This window comes from Drosophila pseudoobscura, chromosome X, assembly GCF_009870125.1.
Source record: "Drosophila pseudoobscura strain MV-25-SWS-2005 chromosome X, UCI_Dpse_MV25, whole genome shotgun sequence".
NCBI lineage: Eukaryota > Metazoa > Arthropoda > Insecta > Diptera > Drosophilidae > Drosophila > Drosophila pseudoobscura.
Window position 1 is genome coordinate 3,882,303 of NC_046683.1, and position 19,049 is coordinate 3,901,351.

A 19,049-nucleotide genomic window follows, 5' to 3' on the forward strand; every position below is an offset into this window, starting at 1 on the left:
CTATCTAGCTAGTAATATTCGACGGAATATCAAAAACGGGGAATATGTATAATATAACTTGATTTCGTCAGTATAGTCACGGTATATTTTGAAAATTAGACGGTATATTCTGGTATATTTCTGAGGGTCGGACGGTATATTTGATCGATAAGTCCGCACAAAATGGTCAATCGCGAATAATGAAACAACAACAGAGTGTCGAATTTTTTTCTGAATTCAGAAAAGTCCGTTGCTAGTTGATATATTCCCTCAAAAATATATTGATAAACAATATATTTGCAAAAATTTGCACCTGGCATCGCGGCAGCTGCACGTTGGTGGCTCGGCAGAACACCACAGTTAAAAAGACACCCGACACATATATGCACATATGTATAGTTTACAATTGTTGTTTTTTTTTTGCCGCAATGCAACCGTGTCACGCCTAGTCCGCCCCGATCAGCCAGCACGCCGCAGTCAGCCCAGCCACCGTCCAGGCAACAGGTTGTGAGGCAGCCAGCCCCCCATATCGATCTCCCAATCCGGATCGGCCATAATCAGAGGCGCCATAATAAAAGTATTCTCCGCCAAACCCCCACCCCCCAGGAGGAAGATGCATCTAAGACGCAACGGCCAGTCGCCGTCAACCCCGTCGGTGCCCTCGGGCGAGCCAGAGCATGTGAAAGGGCATGGCATTGGAAGTGCAACAGCAGCATCCGCCTGCAGCCAGGATGATGGGACCGATGCAAAAGCACCGGCCAGGCCGCGTCGCGGTTGCTATTTCTCGCTGGCCTTCTCCATTGGGTCGATGGGACTGGCCTGCGGCAGCCTCTGGCAGATACCGAACACCACCGACAGAATCACACTGCAGCGGGGACTCTTTCTGACGTCCCTGGGATTCATCTACTTTATTTCGCTGACGGATTTCTGCAATAAATATCTGCTGGAGACGCGGCGCGGTCAGGAGTTTCGACGCAAGTATCGCCTCATGATGTCCGATGTCCTGGAAATTACCAACAAGTGAGTGTGTGTGCGTGTTTTATCCCTAACCATAAGGGTCTCTTCGTCCTTGGTCTTGTTGCCATGAGGGTGTGCCGCCCCCGCTGCATGATGTGGGTGCGTGTCCATGTGCCCCGTATCAAAGTGCGCGCGGGAGTGTGTGCGTGTGTGTGTCTGTGTGTTATGGGCGAGCGGCATCTCTCGATGCATATCTCTATTGATTTTCTCGCGTCGAGTGCAGTCCGCACCCACGCATTCACACGCACACGCATCATCATTTTGGTATATATATTTAGATATATATATATATATATATATATTCCCCCTGTTCGTATGCATATATATCCAGCTGGACGCGCACTTGGCCCTGACATTGCCTGCGGAAATTTTTCGGTTCGGGAATTTCTTAGGCTTTTCTCTCGAATTCATTTCATCATCGGTATGGCGTTGCATCGCATCTCTCTTTCATCCGGGTCAAGGTCTCTGGGTGGCTGGGAGGCTGGGAGGCTGGGAGACGTGCGCCTCTCTGTTCTGAAAAGGGGGGAGGGATGGTTACGGCGATGGGGCTGCGGCTGAGGCCGGGGGTGTTCGGTGCATTCAAAAACGGGTTCTGGCTTCAAGGCAAACATGTCTCTCGGAATGAAATCATTACTTGTGCGGGTAGCGAAACGGTTCTTAACCGAAATGTGTCATCGGGTTACTCGGTATATCCATCACAATGTAACATTCGAAACGATTTCACTTTTGGAATAGTCTTCACTCGAAGTGTCTCTTATGTCCCCATCCAATGCATTCCCCCGGCTCTGAGTGTTAATTAAACTGTGTGTAGAACTGTTTAACGCGCTTAAATTGCGGTTCCCCCTATTGCTATGCCCTCACTCTCTCATTTCTATGCTCTCTACCCAGAGAGATCTCTGGCTGAATAGCGATTACATGATCTGATGATAGGAACGGAGAGGAACGGAACGGAACGGACCGGGTGGTGTTATACAACCCGATCTCTGTGTACAGCTAGAATTTGTTCAATCATCCACAACGAGATAATACCAAGCCATTAGGCAAATCATACGTGATTTTGTAGATCTTTCTCAAGTTTTTCAGAATTTTACTGGAACCACTGAAGACTTCATCATCAGTCCTATAACGACTGAATGACTCATTTACACTCGTGGTCTCAGTTCTTTTTTTGTCTATTTTAGCTTGTAATATGATTCATACTATGTGCTGATAAGCTTCTAAAGCAGGTAAATAGTTGATTGCAAAATGGATATTCTTTGAACAAATTAGCTTCATTTATTGTCGGTAGTTTACATTGGAATAATCGGTGGAAATAGTATTAATGAAATTTCAAAATTTACACTTTCATACCTCAAAAACAAAATTTTAAAGTGTTCAATTTTGTTTTGCGGTTTCTTCAAAAAATGCTTTAAATTCGAAATCAGTTAATGATATTCTGAGCCTATTACGGGTCACTGTTCTAGTTCTAACAGCCCCAATTCACATCCGTCCTGATAAGACAATCAGTAAAGCCCTGGCCCTGTCTATCTCTGGTCTGCTCTGCTCTCCTCTGTTGCTGCCTGCTGTCCCTCCCGCTCGTCTTTCTGTCTGTCTCTCTATGGAACGAACCCCATCAATCTGCATATGTGTGTGTGTGTCTCGCTTATCGGAATCGATTAAGGGGTTTGTGTTAGTGAGCGTGTGTGTGGGTGTGTTTGTGTGTGTGTGTGTGTGGGTAGATAAGCGTCACGTTGTCTTTAGATGCTTACGGGAAAGTGGCCTCGGCACTCGGCCACCCGCTACTAGCCACTCGCCAAACCCCCCACTCGTCACACTAACCACTCGGCACTCGCCGTACCCCACCGCTCGTGCCACTCGCCACTCGGCATAATCAAAGTCGGGTATATAACGTCGTAGAACAGCTTGGAGAGGGCTTTTAAGTGCCATTGTGCCACAAATTTTCCTTTCCCTCTGCCGTTTCTCCACTTCCCGAATGTCGCCTTGACATTCATCATAAATCTTAATTAGATCCCCGGCTGTTGTTGGATTTTATTTCCATTGGGACTGAGACTGTACTCGATTTTCGGGCCCGGCCCACTAACCGATATCAAAATCATATACAGTTCCAATTGCCCTTGATTGTCGTGAATTTGTGAGTCCCAAAACGCCATAGACATGCACACAGACACCTCTAATATACTATAAAGTACACTGCTGTACATATGCATGTACCCAGTATAAGTATATGTATGTCTCTTTATATCGAAGGTAGTAAAAGGCACGCCCGGACCACACACATTGTCACCTTTGGGACCGTTCATTAGCTAGAACGGCTGGTGATTCTAATTGGAACTAATGTCTCCATTCGATACGACGAAATGCGGCGCAGAGGCTTCAGTTCTATTTTCTACGGTTTCTGTTCGAGTTCGAGTCCGAGCTGCGAGCTTCAAGCTTCGAGGGCTTGTTTGAGTGTGTATTGTACTAGGTTGGGTTAAGGGGGAAGAGGAAGGTGGAAGGTGGAAGGGGTGGGGCAGGCCGGCGAACGTCAAGGTTCAATGGGCACTTGGCACGGTATTTACGAGGCGGAATCACGTCTAATTGAGTATACAATGTGTACATGTGCGCGTTACAGTGCGATTCATTATTAATCATTATACCAATCACGATTATAATTATATTTTGAGTGCAATCAAATTAGTTCCAAAATCGTATAATCTATGATAATTTGTAAAATTAAAATCTCTTCTTTTTTTGAGTACTATTTTTTATTATACTATCTGCACTCTAGCCCCTGGACATTTTATTGGTCATTGAACAGACCTATAATTTCTATAGGATATCATTCCCAATCTAATCCTATTCCCATGAAATACATCCATTAGTTCAAAGTCTACTTGGAAATCTCTGTGTCGAGCGGCCGTAGACAAATACTAGACGATTCAATAAATTACTCTATTAAGCGTAATCTATCTTTTTCTTTTCGATGCATCATCTTGACGAGCAGATATTGTGATACTTGATGCACTTTTGAGACGCAGTGTACATTTTTATTGAGCAAAAAGGGGACCAGTTGTGGGTCTAATTAGCTACTACAAAAAGCCACTTTGAACCTGTTGAGATGTCGTGTATCGAGCTCTTTGTACGTGTATTTGTTCTGGTGTAGAGCCCGCGCTCAGAGGCGGACAGACACGGAGAGTACTCCGAGCACTAGCGGCAATATGAAACCGAAACAAAGTGTAATACTCTTGAAAGCGAAAACGAATAGATAACCAGATTAAGTTCAAGTATTCCAGAAGATACGAATCAAAGCTTTACAGCTGTAAAAAAGAATCATTGAATTTTAATTATGATTGGGGTCTGGATCTACTAAAACCAGCTGTTTGCCAGTCTCGTGCGATTGGAATCATTGAGCTGTGGCAAATTCTGTTATTCTGGAAGTATAAATGCGCATCTAATGAAATTTTCGTATTTCGTTGGTATTTTTTTGGTAATGGTATTTTTTGTATGACTTCAATCCGAGGTTCTTGGGGTGGAGCTTAAAAAGTGCCTTCATTTGGGGAAATTGTTTTCCCCGCAGTCCACTCCAACCCCAATCTCGCCCATCCAATCCCCCGCCCCATCGCACCCAAACAAGCGCTAATGACAGACAATCTTACATTCAGCTGGCGCTCCTGCGGGGCGAAAACTTAATGTAATGAAACCCAAGAGTCCCGAACCCTGACCTTTGCAGGTGCTGCGCCCATGGAGGCGTGAGGTCATCGTCATATTGGGTTGAAAGCTACAAAACCCAAACAAAAACAAAGCAGAAGGCAACTCCAAATTTGGTCCGAATTGAACTATTTAATCGTTGGAAAGCCTCGTTTAATCTAAAGGACAAACCGAATTCGAAACCTGACTGGCATCGCCATCACCGTTGAAGGATGCTGTTGAGGAGGCCCTTTATTTGGTGGCCTTCTTTTTCCTGTTCTTGTTCGTGTTTGTATTCGTCTTGTTCTTCCGGACTACCTTCTTCTTGGCCTTGCGTTTGTCACGGACTGGAACTGGGACTGGAACCAGCACTGAGGCTGGCTCTGGCTCCGGCTCCGGCTCATCGATCTTGAAGCTGTTGAGATGTTCCTTGCTGTTCGTCAGTCTGATGCTGATGCTACTGCTGCTGCTGCTCTTGGCATCGGACAATTGAAAGCTGACGGATTTTTGAATTCTCTCTACGGTGTCCATAGGCTTTTTGATCACCTGCTTGGAATGGTCCGGAGTAGCGCTTCGTTTGGGCGCTTCTCCCCCCTTCAAGCGCCGCATTAAGCGGAGAGGAGCGTGATAGGAGATCTGGGTACCGGCAATCGAATCCAAACGCGTTGCTTCGGGCTTAAAGTCGACCAGTACCTTACGCATAGGCCGAAAACGTCGGATCGGCGTGCTGTGCTTCTTGGGACTGGAATCGCCTCCAGCCTCCAGAGATGTCGATGTCTCAGGATTCGGCACTTGACGATCTTGATGATCTGCCTTTGCCACTTGATGATCTCCTTGTGACTCTCCTTGTGTCAGTTGAGGATCTTCATCTGCCTCTGACTCCTTGTGCTGCGATGCCTTGTGTGACTTGGGCTTCGGCGTCGGCTTCGGGTCGGTCTCCGACGGATAAGGTATCTGAGAGAGCATCTTCAGCATCGGCATGTACTTACGGTCCACTTTGAGGGCCGGCGCCTTGAACTCGTTCACCTCCTTTACCTCTGGCTCTGCCACAGGCTCCACTAGGATCACTTGTGGCCCCTGTTCCTCTTCGGACTTGTCCGCGGCCTGCTGGCCCTTCTTCTTCTTATTACGCTTGAGACTGGAGCGCCGAACGGTCGGATTCAGGCTCTTCACCATCGGCCGGTACAGATAGCGCACGGTCTGGGCTTTCTTGCCGCGCTTCAACGGAATGGACACAAAATACTGGTAGCTCATGTCGATTCCGTCCTCGGCGGTGCGCGGCACCTTGTGCTGGTTCATGCGGACAATTTTGGACGAGATCGGAGGAGGAACAGGTGCTGATGGTGGAGTATGTTGAAGCTGAGGCTGAGGTTGACGTTGAGGTTGAGGCCTGGCAGATATTGCTGAAGTCAGAGCCATGCAGAAGGGCGTCGTGCTGGGTGGGTTCTGGTTCTGGGTCTGGGTCTGGGTCCGGACTCGGATCACCGGAGACCTGGGCCGAGGCTTTGCTTGTGGGGTCTTTGAGGGACAACTTCTCGACTGGCTCTCCACTGGTGGCTTGTGTGGTGCCGTAGCCATTAGCAGCACATTTGTTGGCTCCCCTAATGGATCAGCGTCAGTCCTGGCTGTCGTTTGCTTCTTGGAGGCGGCTTGAGGCTGCTGTTGCCTCGTAGGTCGGCTCTTCGTCTCCATTTCCGAGGCGGCAGCAGCGCAGGAGGCAGCTGCAACCCTCGGTGGCTGCACCGGGGACTCAGTCGTGGCATTGGGAATAATCTTGATCACCGTCGATGTCAGCTTGAGGGCCTTAGAGTTGCCCGCCACGAGGCCTGTCCTGGACCACGGCCTGGCCGCCGCTGATGATTGTCGGGGCTGGCTGGCACTGCTGGCGCTGCTGATGCTACTGATGCTACTGATGCTGTACCAACTGTCGTGACTCTGGCTCTGGCTTTGGCAGCCAGAGATGTGGCCAGCCGTTGGCGCGGCCGCGGCGGCATCACGGACAGCGGCCGGCTCTGGTCCGGGCTCGGGTTCGGACTCGGATTCGGGTTGCGTTTCCAGTTCCGATTTCGCATCGGTTGAAGCCTTGACCAGCGGACCCGGATCCGAATCGGTTGAAGACTTGGCGACTGATTGCGGATCCAACAAAGGCTTGTCTGTTTGCTTGGCGATGGTCTGCTGTTCGAGGCGCTCCTTCTTCGCCAGGAATGGCCATACCTGGGCCTTCTTGAGCTCCGCGACCTGCATGATCCGCTGGCTAGGGACGAAGTAGGCGTGCGATTCGATCTGTCGTCGTGGCAATCGACACTCCTTGAGCGCTCGACTGCCGGTCGGCTGGGGATCGTCCTCTTCCGAGGCCGAATCGCTGTCCTGCTCAAAGTTCTGGCAGGGACTCATGATCCATTCGACCACTGCGGTGTCCGCCAAACGGGGCAGGCGTGGCGTCAGATGTTGGAGCTTTCTACGCCGTGGGGGTGGAGCAGGAGCACGAGCACGAGCAGGACTAGGACTACGGCGCCGAAGTGGAACACCGCCTCCTCCTCCTCCTCCTCCTCCATGACGTGCGACTGGGAGGGGTGCTGCTGCTCCACCTACGCCGCCTGTAGACCCAATTCCGCGAATGCCAACTCCTCCTCTTCCTCCGGCCACTGGCCTTCTTGCCTTTCTTTCCAGGTTCGTCTGTCGCTTCCTCTCCCCGCTGAGCGCCTCTAAGGGAGGAAGCCTGGCGGCCACTGGAGGACACGACCCCTGCCGAACTGGGGGGCACACGTACTGGAAGAATTTCCCGTTGCGTCCCCTGGTCTCCGTGATCTTCGACATCTCAGAAAATCTAACGAACAATTTACTAAATGTTTTTCAATTATTAACTTTTTTTTGTACGTAATTTGAATGTTTCTTAAATGGATAAAAGCGCTTTTAATTTTGAGAAATTTTTATCGAATGCTCTAACATACTGATTTGTAGAGGAGAAGCGTAGTAATAACAATGTGATGTGCCCTTTGTTCCGCCTACGGGATGGCTTGATTACCAAATATCGGCCTACTAGAAATTCGAAAAGATTCTGTTTTCAAACGGAAACGGCAATCGTCAATGGAGGCGACTCTTTTCCGGACAAGTTCCATTTCCAGTAGCATTTTGAAGCTCCTGTCAAGAACCACTTCAGCCGCTGTCCCCAAGTCTCGTCAGAAAACAGCAGGGGAGGCAGACATACTCTGCGGGAGGTCCTCCAGAGACGCTCTGGGGGGGGCGTGGCCTTTACGGAATGCACTGCAGCTGCTCGAACAGCTGTTCCCGACCGTATCTTTCTATCTTTTCCAATTCGCTTTTCCATCCACTTGATTTTTATTGAATCTAATAGACAAATGCTTGATCTTTATGCGGATAATTGCAGCTAATGGGGCGAAATTACTGGCACAACCAGCATTTTACAGTATTCTTTTCAGTAAGCAAGTAGCTTCACGCAGATATCGATATCATTCCGGTACATCGATACATTCCGATTCCCTCGTTTCTCGTATGGGAAATTCGCTAAGCTGGAACCCTGAAGAACAATGAAAGTGAATCACTCTTGAGCGGAACAACGATTATGAAGAGGATTATTAGAAGGCTATCCTCTCAGCAGTGGGAGATACGATTGGGATATCGTATGGGATGTGAACGAAACTGAGCATGCCTTTGACTTTGATTCGAATTTAACCTGAGAAAGTCCAGGCCATGAACCCAATAAATTCGTGCCACAGAAACAGCGCCGCGCTGGAGGGCTTGAAGGCCCCGTACACGGAGGCGCAAGATCTAGCCATCAACGACAGCATCTACGACCGGTGCGATCCGCTGGACCTGGTGCTGCAGAGGGACCAGTACGGGTGCCTCTTGTGGATGCTGAAGATCCTCAATACCCGCGTCAACGCAGCCGTTGATGTCGGCTGGCTTGTCTACACGGCCTCCATACTGCGGTGGCCATACTCGTCTGTGGCCTCATTCGGCAAGATGCCTGTGTCGCTCGTCTCAACAATGCCCGCAAGTACCGGCATATCTGCCAGACCTCACCGAGGAGGAGGCCGTAAAGAAGGCGACTACCAAATCAGCCTCAGCCTAAAGTGGACTTCCAAGACTTGTGAACCCTCTCTGAGCGATTCTGTCGATCCGATCACGAATACTCTCACCTACACAAGTGCGGCAGTGGAATAGGCAACTGACAAGAGTAACGGCCATCAAACGAAACGGAGACAAAGCGCCAAGAGGCACCTACGAAGAAAGTACGCAGACAGCAGAAGCTCAGGACAGTCAGGACATGACACAGGGAATAATCTGAAGTGCTTGTACATATAAACTCGACAACCACGCCCGTGATTACACATCGAAAAGGGAAATTCACTTCGCATAGCCAGGGTATTTCCGTCCACAAACTGAGGAGGACAATTGATCATCTGCAAATCCATTTTGCTGTCCCAGAAATAAAAGCCATATCTTTTGTTTGAAGGAAACAGCCGCTATTTATTTGTTTTTTATTTGAAACGAGCATTGTGGAGTTTTAGCTGAGATCCAGATCCAGATTCAGGCTATACATGAGGTACTCTGTGGCTGTGGCTATGGCTATGGCTTTGGCTATGGATTCTCGGAGAACTGATTGCTTTGGGATCGTGGGATCATTCAAGACCTGGAGCGCCTGCATTTGGGCGTGGGCAGATATTCCTGAAGTATCTGCTCCTCGAGCAGGGCATTGTAGGTGGGCGGAATGACCAGCGGTGTAGCTGGAAACCAGCGATTTCCTTGAGTGGGTCCCTGTTCATCCTTCGCCTTCGTCTTCTCCCTTCCGCTTCCGCGGGCCGGTATCTCGGACGAAGGGCAGGACTTGGCGGGCAGAACCAGTACATTTCTGGCTCGAAAGTTGTCCAGGAATACGGCCAGCGGTGCGGTTCCGGCCTCGGACTGAGCCCTGGACGGGGACGGTGCTTGATAGCCTCCCGATGTGGAGAGGCTGCTGTTGTGTGATGTGGAGTGTGTGTGAAAGTCCAGATCGGAGAGAACCGAGACTGGAGGCGGCATGCGTTGCTCCTCTTGACCGCCTGGCATTCTCGATTTCGTTATCGGTCTGGCGGCTGTCGCCTCGGCTCGCCACGCCAGATTGCTGCTGGATGTGGGCACAGCGAACAGGGACAGGGTTCTCCGCTCGTTGTCCATGGACAGTGGAGGCTTCGAGTAGCTATTGAAACGGCTGGAACGGGCCGGAAGGGTCGAAGGTCGTTCCTGCACGGGGTATGTCCGGGTTCGCTGCTCCCGGCCCGACACAAGGCCATAGCTGCGGACTGAATTTGCCGCTGTTGGTGCTGCCGCCTCGCGATGCTCTGTTGCTGGATCCACCGTGAAGGGAAGCTGCTCCTTTGAGTAATTCATGGGTACTAGACGAGGAAAGCCCGCCTCAATCGAAGATATGGTCGTAGCCTCTCCATCTGGAGATGCGCCAGAGCCCGGCGATGGTTTCCTCGCGTATCTGGGTCCGCCTAAGGCTTGGACCAAGCCCCTCAGTCCCAGTGCGGCTGCGGTTATGGCACCGGCCGTACCCCCACCCTGCCGATGTGCTGCCTGGTGTCTGGAGGATCGACGGGGACTACGATGTGCAGCCGCCCTGCCAGAGGAAGCAGAAGAACGTGCCACGCTCCTGTGATGCATTGGTTGCATGCACGCCGGCGGTGGTGCATTCGTCTGCCAATTCTGTGGCTGCTGCTCTACTTCCGTGGCATAGTCCTTCACTTCTACCTCATCATAGAAGGGTCTGGTCTCCGACACTGATCTCGGTAGTCGCCAATGCCGCTTGGGATTGTTGTCGGGTTGGGGTTGGGCCTGTCGCTGGAGATGCGGCTGAGGATGATGATGCTGCGACTGCGCCTGCGCCTGGCGATGGGGATGAGTCTGACGCTGAGCTGAGGACTGGCGCTCAGGCTGTAACTGGCGTTCAGGCTGTGACTGGCGTTCAGGCTGTGACTGGCGTTCAGGCTGTGACTGCCTCTCAGGACGTCTCTGGTCCTTGCGCTGTGACTGGCGCTCAGACTGTGGCCTCCGCTCAGGACGTGGCTGGCGCTCAGACTGTGGCTGTGGCTGTGGCTGGCTCTGGCTCCGGCACGGGGGCTGTCGCTGAGACTGTGGCTCCTGATAATTCATGTGGAGTGGAGGCTGCGGCTGCGACTGCTGTATCTGGTGGTAATAAGGTGGCTCCCAATTATGTCCTTGAACTTGTGGCGGCCAGTTGTCCGTGGCAGGACGGTAGTAGGGGTCATATGTGGGGCTCTGCGGAGGACGGTCCTCATACCGATACGACTCGGGATACTGCCATTGATCTGGTGGATGCTCGACCCACACTCCAGCGTTATTTTCAGGACGTATCCCACTGCCGCAGACCGAGCGACGCGTGTGGCTCCATTGTGGACCCGCATCGACTTCATAGCCAGGTTCTGCATACCACTCCTGGTCCTCGGGTAAGCCGTTCACTGGCTCCTGTTCCTGTTCCTGTTGCAGTTCCTCTTCGTGTTGCTGCTCCTCGGATGGATAGTGTTCCTGCTCGTGCGCCTGCGCCTCCGCTTGCTCCTCGGCGGAATACCAGGTCGTCTGCTCTGCAGGAGCTGCCGCTGGGTCCATCGCCGCCCTGCTCGTGCCCTGAGCTGCGAATGACGACGGATTGTCCTGCTCGAGGTTCAAAATGAACTTGAGGCAACGCCGTCGCAGCTTTTCCTCGTAGTAGGCATCTGCCCGTGGTCGGGACGTGCGCAGCGTGAGCGGCGCATGATTGTGGAACATCCATTTGGGCCTCTTGGCCTCCCGCCGTTGGACGACCGAGTGCTTCAGATCCAGCGGATGGCTGCTCAACAGCTTGGGTATTTTCTTGCTGGGGGAAAAGCCACAGCCAATGACAGAACCAGGACCAGGACCTACAACAGTCACCATGCGGTGCTCGTGGGGCATATAGCGATTCTTTTCGTTGGGCTTCTGGTCGGGATATTGGGCCTCCATCCTGGGCTGCATTTGCATCTGCATCGGGGTCTCTGGCTGCCTCTGAGACGGCATCTGCTGCTGCGGGGACTGCATCTGCTGCTGAGGGGACTGCATCTGCTGCTGCGTGGACTGCATCTGCTGCTGCGGGGACTGCATCTGCTGCTGAGGGGACTGCATCTGCTGCTGCGTGGACTGCAGAAATCCCCATCTATCCGGCACTTCCTCCACACTGGCTACTGACGGTGTCGGCGTGAGGGGACTCTGAATGGTGTTCGTGTTGGAGCGGAGGGCACGTATCGAGCACCGCGTGTGGGTCGACCGAGAGCTGCTCAAGCCGTCCAGCCTGGCCACCTGATCGCACCACATTTTTGGCTGCGTTTCCGAGTAGTAGCGACGGCCCACTTCTCTGGGTGGTCGATGGGGGGGTGCTCGTGGCTTCTGCTGATTGACGTCTGCCGGTTGTGGCGACTGTGCTGCTGCTGCTGCTGCTGCTGGTGCTGGTCTTTCCCTCTCCGTGGCAGCTCCCTCGGTGCAGGAGCTCCTTTTGGAGCTGGTGAATCCATTGGCAATCCAACGCAGGGGCCCACCGATCGGTGCTCGAAGTTTGCAAGAGCGCGACAGGCTCTTCAGCTGCTTCCTCGTTGTGGGCCGCTCCTCGTTGAGCGTCGTTGTCCACTGAGAGTGCTCATCATCCTGATCATAGCCGCCCTTCTGTGCGTAAATCGGGGAATGGGACTGAAACTGGGCCTGTGGGTAGGCCTGGGGCTGCCTCTTCTCCTTCACATTTCTCCAGCACGGGGCATCCTTGTTACAGCGGCATTCTACCAGTCCTGGCTGCTGCTGCTGCTGCTGAAGCTGCTTCTCCTGTGTGATCCATTCGCCTCTGGGTGGATCCTCTTCGTAATTTTGTGCAGCTCTCTCTTGTACTGGCTCTCTCTCCTGGAACCGTTCAGCCTGATTCTCATCAAACTGAGAATCCTGCGTCGCAGCTGAAGCCGCCTGCTGCTGCTGTCGCTCCTGCTGCTGCTGTCGCTCCTGCTGCTGCTGTCGCTCCTTCTGCAGCGGCGGCTGCTCCTGCTGCTGGCAGTGCCGCTGCTGCCGCTGCTGCTGCTGCTGCTGCTGCTGCAGCGGCGGCTGCTCCTGCTGCTGCCAGTGCCGCTGCTGCTGGTACTGCTGCCATTGCTGCTGTCGCTCCTGCTGCTGCTGCTGCTGTCGCTCCTGCTGCTGCTGCAGCGGCTGCTGCTCCTGCTGCTGGCACTGCCGCTGCTGGCACTGCCGCTGCTGCTGGTACTGCTGCCGCTGCTGCTGGTACTGCTGCTGCTGCTGTTCCCGCTGCTGCTGTTCCCGCTGCTGCTGCTCCTGCTGCTGCTGCTCCTGCTGTTGCTGGTATTGCTGCTGCTGCTGTGGCTGCTGCTGCTGTGGCTGCTGCTGCTGTGGCTGCTGTTGCTGCTGCTTCTGGTACTGCTGCTGCTGCTTCTGGTACTGCTTCTGGGCACAGCGTACAGGGCACCCCTCGAGACAATTTTGGAATTCCTGCTCCCCCCAACTTATGGCAGAAATACCCTGTTTGGGGGCCGCTTCCGTCCAGGGACTGGCCTCTGTTGGATCTTGGCTGGCATCGGTACGAGGATTGGAATAGGAATATTTTGCAAACACGCATTCACTCGGATACGAATTGGATTGATGGCATTGGAGTGCGGCTTCCGGCCCATCCGATGCACCGCTCGGCGGGTTTCGGCCACGGGTCGTGTGTGCTGGTATTTTCTCTGAGCGAGGGACTTCTTCGAAGTCGCTGCTCGAGATGGCAGTCTCCTGCCTCTGTCTCTCCGTGGCACGGGCTCTCCTCGATGCCGAAGATCTGGCACTCCGTGTCGGCGATGAAGACGTTCTTTCAACGTTCCTGCTCAATCGAACGGGACTCTGATTGGGACTGGGACTCGATGAGCCTCTGGCAGGTCGCTTCTTGACGGCTTGATTCCTAGGGCAGATTCCTAGGGAGGTTGGGCCTTTCTTTCTCTCGGTCTTGCGACTACACGCAGCCGGATCTTGACAGCTGCTTGGCCCATCCGAGAGCTGGTAAGTGTCAGCATCGCCATCTGGGACTGTGGCTGTGGCTGTGTTACCTGGAGGCTTGGTTTTCTTTCGCTTTGGACTCTTGGCCATTGCGGCGGACTGCGAACGGACTCCGGTACTCCGGGGGGCTTGGCGAGGGGCAGCCGGGCTGCTGCGCTGGGCCGCCGGGGGCGAAGCTCGTCGGCCTCGGGCTGCCGTTGCCCTGGGACTGGGCTCTCGCTCTGGCTTGGGGCGGCAGGTGGTCTTCTTGGTCTTGAGGCAAACGCAACGGGCCCGCTTTTTGGCCACCATCTTCATCAGCTGCATGTAGTCGTTGGCCAGATAGCAGGCCCGTGTGCCATGCTTGTTCACCTTGAGGCAGAAACCCTCCACATAGGACGATGCCTCGTCGTCCTCGAGCCTTGAGGAGGAGGCTTCCTTCGCATCCTTGGCCTGTGCTGTTCTCTCGTTTCTCTCGGCTCTCTCCGTTCTCCCAATTCTGTCGTCTCTTCCGGCTCTCTCGGCTCTCTCCGGCATCCTTCTTTTACCGAAACGCTCGTTGACAAACCTCCGCTTCACCGGCCTGGAGCTTCGCTTCTGCAGCGTCCAGATGGCCGATGACGGGCTACCCTTGAGGTTGCAGGCACCCGCCTGAGTCCGTCCCGTCGTGCAGAAAGTGCCACAGCTGTTGAGAGGATTTGGTGGGGCTCGGCTGCAGCTCTCGCTGCTGAGGTGTGGTCTCAAGGTGGTGGTACTGCTGCCGCCATGAGGGGAGCCTCCTCCATGCTCCGATTCCTCCCATTCGGGCTGTGCTTCTGGTGCTGATGCGGTGTCTGACTCTCTGTCGTCTGCCTCTTGGGTGGGCGCTGGCGTGTCCCCGAATCGCCAGACATCGGGCTGATGCTGGCACACACCACTCATGTGGTACAAAGCTGGGACTGCTCGGAGTGCTGGAGCTGGGGGTGGAGCCACGGTTGGGGGGCCACAGCCGTTGGGGAAGCCCTGGTTCTGGCGACGGATGCGCTGGTAGCTCGAGTTGTGGCTGTACAGCAGATGGCGGCCCGACCGCATGCAGCGCCTGCAGAGGTAGGCGAATCCGCCCAAAAAGGAGGGCGGCGCAAAGGGATTGCGCCTCCCGTCGTCGTCCTTTTTGGATTTCTTTCCCTTTTTCTCCTTCTTTTCTTTGGGCGGCTTCTGTTCTTTCTTTTCCTTTTTCTTTTTCTCTTTCTTTTCTTTCTTCTCTTTTTGTGGCTTCTCCTCGTTGGGTGGCTTTTCTATTCCCGATCCAGGACCGTCGATGGTCGATCCATCTCCCTTGAGGGGATCCTTGGACCAGCAGGGGCAGCATCTGAAGCCGCTTTTCTTCTTCTCTGGCTCCTTTTTCGGTCTCTTCTGCCGTGGGTATTCTGATTCAATCGGGCAACATATGGGCTTCCTCGTGGGCGGCCCCTCGGGCTCCTTGGGCTTCTCTACAGGCTGCAGTTGTGGTTCCGGCTCCGGTTGGCTGGGCTCCGGTTCCGGGCACTTGACTGGGCCAGCTCGGTCCTTGCACTGGTCCCTATCCGCTGTGGGATCCGACTGATCATTGTTTCGGCAAGGACAGGTGGCATCGGTGCAGATCGGATCCTCTTCCATTTTCGCATCCGATTCGTAGGGGAGCAGGGCCGGACGGGGCGGCTTGGCACCCGCTGCGTGCACCGACTCATCGCCGAGGCACTGCCTGTTCGCTGGGTTGCCATCCTCGTCGCAGGTGCAGACTGGGGCCGTCTCGCCCCAGTGCCGTATGGAGATGCCGTAGAGCGGGCAGCTCTCGGTCATCGCCTGCTCGTACTTCTGGAGTATACCGAAGAACTCCGGCGAGATGCGGCGAAAGTGTTGCGGCTCGAGTCGCCGCTGCGGTGCCTGCTGCAGCTCGTATTTCCTGCGCAGGCACGGCATCAGCGGCTCTGTGCGCCGCGTCGCCAGCTGGCACTCCCTGGACATGGGCTGGCCGTCGCCTTGGAACTGAATCTGGCAGGGACAACGGCACGAGGGACTCCGCCGGAGGCATATGCAGCTCCTACGCCGATCGATGCGCCGGCGATTGGGGCTCTGGGCGCCAGCCCCCATGCGTTTCTCGCTGTTCTTGCTGCTGTCTTTGGCCTGGCTCTTGCCTATGCTCGCCTTACTGCCACTGCTGGTGGCTTTGCCTTTGGCCATGCTCCTGCTCCTGCTTCTACTCCTGCTCCTGCTCCTGCTCCTGCTCTTGGCCTTTCTCTTTTTCGTGCTCCCCTCTTTCCCACATCCTGCCACATTTGGCTTGCAGTGAGTGACAGACTGACTGGGGGCCACTTTCTTGCCCTTCCGTTCGCTTCTAGCTGGAGCATTCTCTCTTCTGCTCCTGCGTCTGCTCCTGCACTCGCAATCGAGCTTGGCCTTCAGATGGCATTGCATCCGTTGCTTGACCGGGCAGGTGCAACAGCTCTCTGGCAGCCGGTCCTCTGCGGCATCTTCGGGGCAGCAGCAGCTGTCCTGGCCCTGGGCCTGGGCCTGGGCCAACTCCTCAGGGCTGATCTGGTCGAGGAAAACCTTCTGCTTGCGGAACCAGTCGGTGGCCAGGTCCGGGACCATCAGGCGCTTCTCCTGCTTGCGTCCGCCGGCGCCGACTAGCTGCTCCAGAATCGAACTCGGCCTTGTCCCGTTGCACTGGCAGCCCTCTCCTATCCGAGATCCTCCGGGCGGGGACGAGGCGGATGTTGTGTTCTGGGCGGACATTGGGGGCGGCGGGAAGTCGGACATGGTCTTCTCCAGATAATGCTTCAGATTCTGGCGCTGACTGGTCTGGACCTCGGCCTGCCGTGCGAGGAATTGTCGCACGGGGCACGGATCGACCTCCGGCGGGCAGTTTCTTGCTTCCATCTACCGGCCGGTGCGGCTTCCTCTGTCTATAGACGGACTCTCTGCGCTCTCTGTTTCTGATGTCGTACATAAAATTTTGAGCTATTTCCGATAACTAAATTCGGTCGAAAGTCTAAGGTTTTTTTTATTTTAAATCCTTATTTAAATTCTACTCATTTTTGACGTAAAACTCCACCAAGGCCAAGGATATCCCCGGGCTAAGTGGCTGCCACCCACATCGCATCCCTAATAGAAAATCCCAGAAAGTCAAAAGCGGAGTGAGCGCGAAAAAAAAACCGAAATTTTCGGATCTGAAACACTAACAATAACGAGACCTGCTTCGTTCAGTCCATTTTGGGCGAGCGATTCGATGTTATCAGAAAGCTAAGACGCTGATTCGGTGGCATGGTTCATGCAGGGCTCAAATACTCAAATACTCATGTACAGCCGCCGTCATCTCGAAAGCAGGAGATCGAGAGGGATAGAGATAGAGCGCGGAATGTTGTGTTTAGTCGCGGAATACGTGCTTTGACCTCAAGATAACCGCTACTAATTAATGTATCTATCTTTATCTATTGCACGTATGTAGATATAATATATATCTCTATTATTTTCAGAACCGTTTCGGCCATCCAGGCATCGTTCTCCTTTCTGGTGGGCCTCATCGTTTGCAAGTCGACATGCACGAAATCATTCGTTTATGCCTCGCACTTCCTGATGGAGGCCTACGGATGGTTCGGGACGGCATACTTCATGTACGACATCTGGGCCATGTATAAGGTGCACACCCAGAAGATAGCCGACAAGCTGCACCTGCTGCGCCTGACCAAGGGACAGGGTTTATCGGGATCATCGATGTCAACGGTGAACGGTCATGTGAGGAGCGGTCACTGTGTGGCCACCAATGGCAGGTGCAGGGAGGCTGGTGGAACTGGTGCCGGTGGCAACAACAATGGCAGCACTCCCAGCACCCCCCATGAGATCTGTGACTATGACGGGGCCTGTGTGCAGATACCCAAGGACGGTCGCTGGGACTTCCTTAAGTATGTGCTAACGCATCCGGTCATGATGATCCATCACGTCTTTATCGGCACCTTTGGTCTGCTGGTGGTCACGGTAAGGCACACGCACACGCGTACCCATTCGATGCTCAGTCGTACACATAATTCAATGCACTCCTCTTCCTTTACAGTACATTCGTGGTGGTGGCCACTGCATCTATAGCTACATGTTCATGATGGAGTTCTCCACACCGTTTGTATCGCTGAGAAGCATCCTGAGCACGATGCGGCTAAAGGAGTCGCGTGTGTACATTGCCAACGGTCTCCTCATGCTGGCCACCTTCTTTGTGTGCCGCGTCTGCATGTGGCCGTATGTGATGTGGCGCTACAGCCTTGCCATTGAGGCGGCCAGCCTATGGTCGGCCATGAGCGGCCTGCCACGGGGATGTCTGGTCAGCATTGCCATACTGTTCTTGCCGCAGCTCTATTGGTTCTATCTGATGGTATTGGGGGCTATCAAGGTAATGCCGCATTTACATCTGTTTGCCATCTCGCTCATTTTCGTGTGTGTTACTCTCTTTTTGCCCGCAGACTTTTATGCCCAAGCGGAAGGCGCCTGCCCTACTGAAGAATGGTCCACCGGAAGCGACGGGTCTGGCGGAAACAACCACCACCACTACCACTACCACTCCCACTCCCACCGCCATAATAAATGGCAAGAACTAGTGCAAATCGAAGATTAGTTTTGTTTTTGTTAAGCTAAGCGTATGGAAAGCTCTAGCCATGTATTTATTTTGAGGCACAGCTGTCGCTGTCACTTATTGTTTATACAACTACATAACCCACAGCCCCGAACCCACCCAACCCCCGAATAATCCTACTATAACCGAATAACCAACGAATTAAATACGGACACGGATATACCGAAGAGAAACTGGAACAAAAACAGGACAAAGGAGGAGAACCCTGGGCGCGCAGACGGATATTTAGTTTTTAAACAAAAAGACATTATGTACTAAAAACCAACGGAGGAACACAAAGATCAAAGCTAAATTAAATCTTAAAAAACCCAACTAAAAAATTAAAAAACTAAAAAACCTAAAAAACCAAAACTAAAATGATGTGTTGTTGAGCTTGCCCCCCACCCCCGCCAAAAAAAGAAAAAACGAAGGCGATATACCGATAAAACGATAAAACCGAACAAAATGTTGCATTCAATTATTGCTATCGCTATTGTATAATCCCAGAAAATATATGTATGTATTGTTAAGCGCCAGCCCCACCAACCCCCCGCCCTATCCCCCTCCCAAAAGGCGAGCTTACAGATGTTCTAAAAACTGTTACAAGAAGAAGGAGGAGATTCGATATCTCTCCCTCTCTCCATGAATATATTTACCATGTGTATGCATATGTTTTGCAAAAGCCAAAGTGATTAGTAACACATGTGTACATGTGAATGTACTATGTTGTAGG

The 19,049-nt window shown here is 53.1% G+C and overlaps 3 protein-coding genes across 3 annotated transcripts; 1 reads left to right on the forward strand and 2 right to left on the reverse strand.

Moving 5' to 3' along the window:
• Positions 1-137: 137 nt before the first annotated feature.
• On the forward strand, positions 138-18,862 carry LOC4815932 (ceramide synthase). The gene is made up of 4 exons (XM_001355577.4): positions 138-999; positions 17,193-17,691; positions 17,768-18,097; positions 18,168-18,862. Exons 1-4 carry the CDS (start codon positions 593-595, stop codon positions 18,300-18,302), a joined length of 1,371 nt encoding a protein of 456 aa, XP_001355613.3. The 5' UTR covers positions 138-592; the 3' UTR covers positions 18,303-18,862.
• On the reverse strand, positions 4,790-7,683 carry LOC117184369 (proteoglycan 4). Its single transcript, XM_033381452.1, has one exon. The coding sequence runs from the start codon at positions 7,477-7,479 to the stop codon at positions 4,915-4,917; it is 2,565 nt and encodes an 854-aa protein (XP_033237343.1). The 5' UTR covers positions 7,480-7,683; the 3' UTR covers positions 4,790-4,914.
• Positions 9,133-16,726, reverse strand: LOC6902207 (uncharacterized). Its single transcript, XM_033382492.1, has 2 exons — positions 13,036-16,726; positions 9,133-12,702 (listed from the first exon to the last, which is right to left on the reverse strand). The coding sequence occupies exons 1-2, from the start codon at positions 16,594-16,596 to the stop codon at positions 9,310-9,312; spliced, it is 6,954 nt and encodes a 2,317-aa protein (XP_033238383.1). The 5' UTR covers positions 16,597-16,726; the 3' UTR covers positions 9,133-9,309.
• Positions 18,863-19,049: the final 187 nt, after the last annotated feature.

Bases quoted from the DNA above. Each gene is read 5' to 3' on its own strand.
- LOC4815932 (XM_001355577.4), top strand. From the start codon at position 593: ATGCATCTAAGACGCAACGGCCAGTCGCCGTCAACCCCGTCGGTGCCC. The intron at 17,692-17,767 runs GTAAGGCACACG...CTTCCTTTACAG, and splicing joins TTGGTCTGCTGGTGGTCACG to TACATTCGTGGTGGTGGCCA. The intron at 18,098-18,167 runs GTAATGCCGCAT...TTTTGCCCGCAG, and splicing joins TGGTATTGGGGGCTATCAAG to ACTTTTATGCCCAAGCGGAA.
- LOC117184369 (XM_033381452.1), bottom strand. From the start codon at position 7,479: ATGTCGAAGATCACGGAGACCAGGGGACGCAACGGGAAATTCTTCCAG.
- LOC6902207 (XM_033382492.1), bottom strand. From the start codon at position 16,596: ATGGAAGCAAGAAACTGCCCGCCGGAGGTCGATCCGTGCCCCGTGCGA. The intron at 12,703-13,035 runs TACCAGCAACAG...CCGCCGCTGCAG, and splicing joins AGCCACAGCAGCAGCAGCAA to AAGGAGCGACAGCAGCAGCA.